The 7,847-nt window shown below is 38.9% G+C and overlaps 1 protein-coding gene across 6 annotated transcripts in view; it reads right to left on the bottom strand.

Moving 5' to 3' along the window:
• Positions 1-7,137, bottom strand: part of ETV1 (ETS variant transcription factor 1) — a 100,007-nt gene extending 92,870 nt beyond the window's left edge. The window contains exons 1-4 of one of the 6 annotated variants that reach the window (XM_082259066.1): positions 6,947-7,137; positions 6,304-6,460; positions 5,782-5,869; positions 2,842-2,889 (exon numbers count right to left, since the gene is read on the bottom strand). In XM_082259066.1, coding sequence (XP_082115192.1) covers positions 2,842-2,889; positions 5,782-5,869; positions 6,304-6,348 — 181 coding nt within the window. In that variant the 5' untranslated portion in view covers positions 6,349-6,460; positions 6,947-7,137. Of the gene's footprint in view, positions 1-2,165; positions 2,604-2,841; positions 2,890-5,781; positions 5,870-6,303; positions 6,461-6,682; positions 6,776-6,946 lie in introns of those variants that run through there. The other 5 variants (XM_082259065.1, XM_082259062.1, XM_082259063.1 and 2 more) reach the window with 5 other exon arrangements.
• Between the last annotated feature and the right edge of the window lie 710 nt (positions 7,138-7,847).

The raw sequence follows: 7,847 nt of genomic DNA, 5'->3' as shown, positions 1-7,847 counted from the left end.
TATAAGTCCAAAGAACCAGGAAGCATACACTGGCCAAAGTAATGGCCATGTATCACAAGATATACATTTGTGTCTTAAAGACCAACCTATTCAATATATGCTTCTTATGCTCTATTATACGCTTCAAATACTAAAACAGACACAATAGCAAGCCCAAAAAGTTTGAAAATCCAGCCCAACAAGAACAAACAACTGAAGATCTGCAATGATGTTAGGCACGCAAACATTGAGTTTAGAACTTTGAAGGGTTATTGCCCAAACAATTAACAGATGGTGATGCTAAAGATAGAATTTTTAAATTTTTTCAATGCAATGTCCCAAAATATCAATGGCTTCTTGAAGTGGGCCCAAAATTCTTAAAAATATGGAAAAAAAAAAAAAAAAGTACAGTAGAAGATGACCACAACTCTCTAAAATACAGAACACCCCAAAAAACTTTAAAGTCCTATTTGGATTAGGCTAACAATTTTTAAGAAAAATAAATAAATAAAAATTGTCATAGTAAGAGCATCTGTTTCAGAAGAATTTAATTTTCGTGAAGCCTTAACCAAAACAACCTAATATTTCTGTCCAAAACAATAGAGAGTAATATTTCCAACTGAGAGACAAAAGTAATAATAAAAACACTAGCCTCCGAGCCGTTCAAATATTTACAACTTCTGGCACTTTTAATAGCAGAACCTGTCTCGACAGGTACTTTGACACCTGGCGTTCCAAACCGGATTGCTGATTCATCCGTGTGCCGACAACTCAACCAAGAACTGCGCTGAGTATAATCTGCTAGCATTATAGTAGGAAAAAAAAAAAAATCTTACATGCCACTTTATAATATATTGTTCATTAATTTTCAAATCCTCAAAAAAAATAAAAAAAATAAATAAATAAAAAAAAAAAAAAAGTATTTTTCTCCATTATCCCAACAACATTACAGCATCAAAAACAAAACAAATAAATAAATAAAAAAAGGTATTGCCACATACTGCTCAGCTGAGAAAGCTACGCTGTAAAACATGGCATCCAAATTGCAAGATGATTTCATTTGTGCTATAAATTAAATAATGGACGCAATAATGGATGCAAAATAAAAGAAGTGATGACAAGCTAAATGGGGAGAAAGGATTGGATGTTGGACGGGAACAATTCATAGCATCTGCTCCGTCCTGTACAACTGTTTATGGACAAACTGAGAAAGTTACCGTTCATAAAAGTGCACCATATTGCAAGTCTTACAAGCACACACACAAGAATAAAACATAAAAAAAAAAGAGAACAAAAAGGAAAACACTTGTCAATTTCCACCACATGAATCATATTTTACACAACACATTCTATAGACATGCTAGTACATTATTAAGCCACCCCCATTACTATCAATGTAAAAGCCAAACAAAAAATAACCTAGAGCTAAACAAAAAAAGAAAAAAAAAAAAAAAAAAAGATATTTTCATGTAAAATGTCTTTTTTTTCTTGTATTTGTTGAAATATTCAATAAAAAAATATTAAAAAAAAAAGAAAAAAAAAAATTTGAAAAAAATGTATGCACATAAACAAAATAAGTCAATCAAGCTCTTCCATGCTACACATAGCAGTGTACCAAAACCTGTCAGTAGAATACAGTACTACAGTATGCAACATCATGGGATGGAAGTCAAAGCACATTTTACTCTGCACAAAAAAAAAAACAAAAAAAAAAAAAAAAACCTAAACAAGAGTAATGCTGAAAAAGTATCGGTAGTCGACACAAGTAAGAAAAGGAGCAGAAACTTCAATGAAATGTGCTTGGGATTACTCCAACCCTACCCCAAAAGCAGTAATAAGAAACAAAATTAAATAAACAAACATATGTATATTCGACCTGCTGTATAAGATATATTGAAAATTATATATATATATATATATATATATATATATATATATATATATATATATATATATATATATATATATATATATATATATATATAAAAGTCACATGTACAATAAAACTTGTCCAAGTATGTATAAAACCCTACACTCTTGTAATACGTCTACATAAAATATGTCTCAATAAAATTATTTGAAAATAAAATGTATACATACACATGCAAATAAAAATAAAAAATAAATATTAAAAACGACAAAATCCAGCTGCCATCAGATGTCCTTTCCAACCACTCCATACACACCTAGAGTCCTGTGCTGAGAGCAAGGTGGGAAGAAGGCACTTGCACTCAATTCTTGAAGCATCCCGTCCTAGTGAACTCAATGAGAGCAGATTGTGCCATCAGAAAGCTACTCTGGTAGAACGCCACAGGATCATGTGTGCTGATGGAAATAAGACAGCTGCCTCTTGCCCTGCGCTGCTTGTGTGATGCAGTCTCTTGAGGTGCACTGATATAAAGCTGATCAATTGCAATCAAAAAAAAAAAAAATTGAACAGAGAGCAGAGAGAGAACAAGAGAGAGAGAGAGAGAAAGAGAGAACGAGAGAGAACGAGAGAGAGAGAGAGGCTGAGAAGAACCTCAAGTCGTGCAGCACCAGTTCTGGCCAAAAGCAGATGTGATTGTGTGCTGGAAGCAACCTCTCCCAGTAATTTGTGATGACACTAGATAGAGCAGCTCCCAAGTCCCCAAAGACAAACTCATCACAGCCTCTAATGTATGCACGACACTTGAGGTGGCTCTTTTAAAGCTCAATTAATTGGGCTGAACATTAAGACAGCAAGTTCAGTACTTCTCTCTCTCCCCTCCTTTCTCTCTCATTCTATCTTTCTTTCATTCTTTCTCTCTTCCTCTCCCTTTTTTCTCTCCATTCCATTTTTCCTATTTTTCTCCCTCTCCAACCAATTTTGGGCTTTCTTACCTTCAGCGAGCCACGTCTCTTGCAACTGACTCAGATCTTGAAAGAGTTCTAGAAAGACAAAGTTTAATAAATTTACATTTTGATACATTGTATGTTCATGTTAATTTTTTTTAGATCTGACCTTTGAGATAGATCTCCTGTCCCTCCTGTTGTATCTATAAGCACAACATATACTACAGCCACCTATGTGGCTTCACTTTGTACAATGCTTTGGAAGAGGTTGGTGCTATGGCAAGGATAATAAGTCTTGGATGCCATTAAGTATCTCTAAGTCAGAATATGGAATTATGTATTTGGCTGTAATCATTAATGACTTTAAACAGGCAGCTACGTCCAAGTTGTATGCACAAAAAGATAACCCCACTGTGTCTCTTCCTAGGACATCTTTTTTGGTTGGACCTAGAGGGGTTGAGATGTCCTAGGAAGAGACACCGTGGGGTTTGTAAGTCAGAATATGGTTAACGCACCAAACTTGTGAAGGACTATAGGTGACCCTATGGGGCAGCTTTACTAAAGGAAAATAGGCTGATCACTTTGTAAAAGGAATTTCCCATTATTGAGATGAAAATGTACTTTTCATAGAATACCCAATCACAAGTACAGAACATAAAAGCAACAGTACTATATGCTTGTACATCATTGGATGATAGAAGTCAACTGTGCTTCACCCCATTCACTAGGGCAAGTGGAAATTTCCTTTCAAAGTCAACAACCTGTTTGCCTTAAGTCAACTCCTTTGTATCAAGCTACAGTGATTTGCACCTTCTACTTTTCTTTTTGGGGTACCAAGACATATATTTGAACCTCAACTCAGTGTCCACAAGGGAAATGTAGGTGTCAAATACTATAAAAATGATCAAAAAGTGACAAAAATTAAACACTTGTCTATGTAGTTTATTTTAGACTAGACGCTAGAGACCAAGATCAGAGCAGCCCACCACCTAAGGAACAAGAAAGAACTACAAGCCCCAGCATGGCAGGATGGGGTTTGCTCTGAAAATGGTACTTGGATTTATGGCTCAACAGCAGCAAACAGGCTAGATTATCTTAGGAATTGCTGACGTAGATGAACAGTTTACACTATGGTAGGAAGATTGCCAAGTAGTAGACCCAGCAGGGCACAATGGGGTTTGCTCTGAAAATGTTGCTGGGACTTGTGGTTCGCCAGCAGCACACTAGATTGACTTAGGAATCGTTGACATGGTTGAACAGTTTACCTTGTGGTAGACCTAGCAGGGTACGATAGGGTTTGCTCTGAAAAGGTTGCTGGGACTTGTAGTTCGCCAGCAGCACACAGACTAGATTGACTTAGGAATCGTTGACATGGATGAACAGTTTACCTTGTAATAGACCTAGCAGGGTACGATAGGGTTTGCTCTGAAAATGTTGCTGGGATGTGCAGTGCGTCAGCAGCAACTGGACTGTCCTAGCAATTACCAATGTAGATAAAACAGTTCACCAAGTTGTAGATGTAGCAGGGCACGCTGGGGTTTGCACTAAAAAGTTTGCTGGGACTTGTGGTTTATCAGTGGGAGACAGGCTATACGAACTTAATCGTTGACATAGATGAACAGTTTCCCTTATGGTAGGATGACCAAGCGGTAGACCTAGCAGGATACAATAGCGCTTGCTCTGAAAATGTTGCTGTGATTTGTGGTTCACCAGCAGGGATGTTTGCTCATAAAAATGTTTCTGGGACTTATGGTTCGCCAGCAGCAGACAGACTAGATTGACTTAGGAATTGTTGACATAAAAGGAACAGTTTTAAAATATGGTAGGAAGGCTACAAAAGTAGCACTTAGCAGGCACGATGGGGTTTGCTCTGAACATGTTGCTGGGACTTGTGGTTCACCACCAAGAAAAGGCTGGATTGTCCTAGCCATCCTTGACATAAAGTGTACCCACTATTAGGAAGGCTAAAAAGTGGCAGGCACAATGGGGATTGCTCTGAATAGATTGCTGGGACTTGTGGTTCACCCTAAGAAAAGGCTGGATTGTCCTAGCAATCCTTGACATAAAGTGTACCCAGTGGTAAGAAGGCTACAAAAGTAGACATGGCAGGTACGATGGGCTTTGCTCTGAATTTGTTGCTGAGACTTGTGGTTCACCACCACACCACCAAGAACAGGCTGGATTGTCCTAGCAATCCTTGACATAAAGTATACCCATTGGTAGGAAGATGACCAAGTATTGGACCTGACAGGGCACAATGGAACTTGCTCTGAAAATGTTGCCTGGACTTGTGGTGACCCACCAAGAAAATGCTGGATTGTCCTAGCAGTCCTTGACATAAAAGTGTACCCAATGGTATGAAGATAACCAATTAGTGGACCTAGCAGGGCATGATGGGGTTTGCTCTTAAAACGTTGCTGGGACTTGTGGTTTGCCAGAAGCAGACCGGTTGGATTGACTTAGGGATCGTTGGTATAGAAGAACAGTTTATCCTATGGTAGGAAGACTAGCAAATAGTAGACTTAGTAGGGCATGATAGGGTTTGCTCTGATTAGTGGTTCACCAGCTGCAAAAAGCTGGATTGATCTATCAATCCTTGACATAAAGTGTACCCTTAGGTAGGAAGATGACCAAGTAGTAGACCTAGCAGGACACGGTGGGGATTGTTCTAAAAATTTTGCTGGGACTTGCGGTTCGCCAGCAGCAAAAGATTGGACAACTACCAAAATAGATAAACAGTTTACCCTATGGCTAGAAGATTACCAAGTAGTAGATGTAGCAGGGTTTACACTAAAATCGCTGGGACTTGTGGTTCATCAGCAGCCAAAAAGCTCCATTGTCTTAATAAATACTGTCGTAGGTTACCCTTGGTAGGAAGATTACTACGTCGTTATTTTAGTAGAAGATTCAGATAGACAATGCCCTACTAATGAGTTGCTTGGGGGGGGGGGGTGATATATATTCCAAAGAGTGCGTCACAGCTCTCACCTTCTGAATCATGAGCCAGGTCTCTGCTCAAAAACTTTCTTTTTCTGGTGTTGCTTGTCCTCTCGTGGCAAACTCTCCCACTCGTATTCTAAAAACAGCAGAAGAATCACTGTTTTGAGACAAAGTCAACGAAACCATGCAAGACCTGCACACCTCTCCCTGCCAGCCACCACAAAACGTACAAAACCCATAAATAACCTCATTATAAAAAAAGGAAAAAAAAAATTCAGTGTGCAAGTCCTAGCTCATAAAATACTTTATTAACCCCCGCTGTAATGCAAACCTAGGTGCAGCAGCAATTGTACGACAAAGATAACATATATTCTAGATATAAATTAAAAGAGATAGCCAAGAGCCTACAAAAGAAATTAAAGGAGCCTAAGCAAAAAAAAAAAAAAAATAAATAAAAAAATAAAAACACTTTAATAAAGTGCAGCTAGCACAGTAATAAAAATAGAAAACTTTTTTTTTTTCCTAATGAGCAACAGTGACCCAATCAAGAAACTTTTTCTCAAGACTCACATTGGTGACCACGTAAGGCACTTGCTGGTCGTAAAATCCGTCCATCCCTTTAGATTTTACGCAAATCTTAGGTCAAAAAAAGGGGTATCGAGCTCATTTATCGTCTGGTTTTTTCCTCTGAATGTGGGCTTTCAGCAACCTCCAGGGAGCAAAATGGCTTTAGGAAAAAAAAAAAAAAGGAAACCATGAATGAAAGGCTTGCATTTGCATAGCTAATCAACCATCCCCCGATCTCATTCATAAAAATTCCCCTCTAGTGCCCCCCGAGTTACATTTGCATGAGGATGGCTAACAGCTCAGGAGAGGGGGGAAAAGAGAAAAAAATTAAAAAAAAATAAAAAAAGAAAGAAATAAAATAAACAAACTTGCAAATACAAACAGTGGAAGCGGAAGTCTTGAGCTGTTTTGTATATCTACACCTCCCCCCCAGGCTGCAAGTGGAGATCTGTGATTTGCAAACGTGTGCAACAACTAGTAATGGCGATGAACAAGACTTGCAATGCACCTAACGGGAGTAGAGAGAGAGGGGAGAGGGGAGAGAGGAAGGAGAGGAGGGGGGGATTGCAATGCAATCAAAGCTTACTATCAAACAGAGGGAGAGCAGGCAACATTACTGAAAAAAAAAAGTTGCAAAAAGACCCACCTGATTGTGACTAGCTTCAGAGTACTCCCTCCAAATTGAATAAAAAACATTAATTATTAGCAAGCACTTCCCCCTGTGCAAGCTGTAATCTGCATTGACAGAGCTGGATTGTGTGGCTTTTCCTCCTCTTCTCCTCCAGGGGCCTCCTATCCAAACTGATCCATCTCTCTCTCTCCCTCTCTCTCTCCCTCCCTCCCCTTTGCTGTGTGTCTCTTTCACAGGATCACATTTCCAGCTGTCAATCAAGCTTCTCCCTCTTCCTCTGATAAGAACAACAATGGCTCCAAGCCCCAGCCTTTCTCTACTCCTGCCCACCCCACCCCAGAGGGGGGGATTTGTCACTCTGACCTTTCTTCACCCTTTCAGTGACATTCGGAAACGCTTTTTGTTTTTCTTACAGAACGATTAACTTCCGAAAAGGAAAAAAAAAAACGAAGGCGTTTCATTATCGTTCCAGGCTTACTGCGAAGGGGTTAAAGGGAGCAAAAAGTTCTCGTTCGCCGCAACGAGAATTCTCGTTGGGTTTGCAAGTCTAGATTGCAATGTGGTCCTTCAATATTTTACATTTTGACTTCAAATAGCAATTAGTTTCGGAAAAAGGAGGAGGTTTGCTATGGTGCCAGACTTTCCATGAAGGGGTAAACCGGACCAAAAAGTTCTCTTTCGCCGTAACGAGAATTCTTGTTGGGTTTGCAGGTCTAGATTGCAATGTGACCCTTCAATTCTTTACATTTTATTTTCAAATAGCGTTTAACATCCCGAAAAAAGGAGGAGGTTTGCCATTGCTCCGGACTTTTCATGAAGGGGTAAACTGGACCAAAAAGTACTCTTTTACCGCAACGAGAATTCTCAATGGTTTTGCAAGTCTAGTTTGCAATGTGGCCTTTCAACTTGTTTTTTA

This window comes from Pelophylax lessonae, assembly GCF_965119305.1.
Source record: "Pelophylax lessonae genome assembly, chromosome: 5".
In the NCBI taxonomy this organism is placed as follows: Eukaryota; Metazoa; Chordata; class Amphibia; order Anura; family Ranidae; genus Pelophylax; species Pelophylax lessonae.
This window is presented reverse-complemented; position numbering and strand designations above follow the sequence as displayed.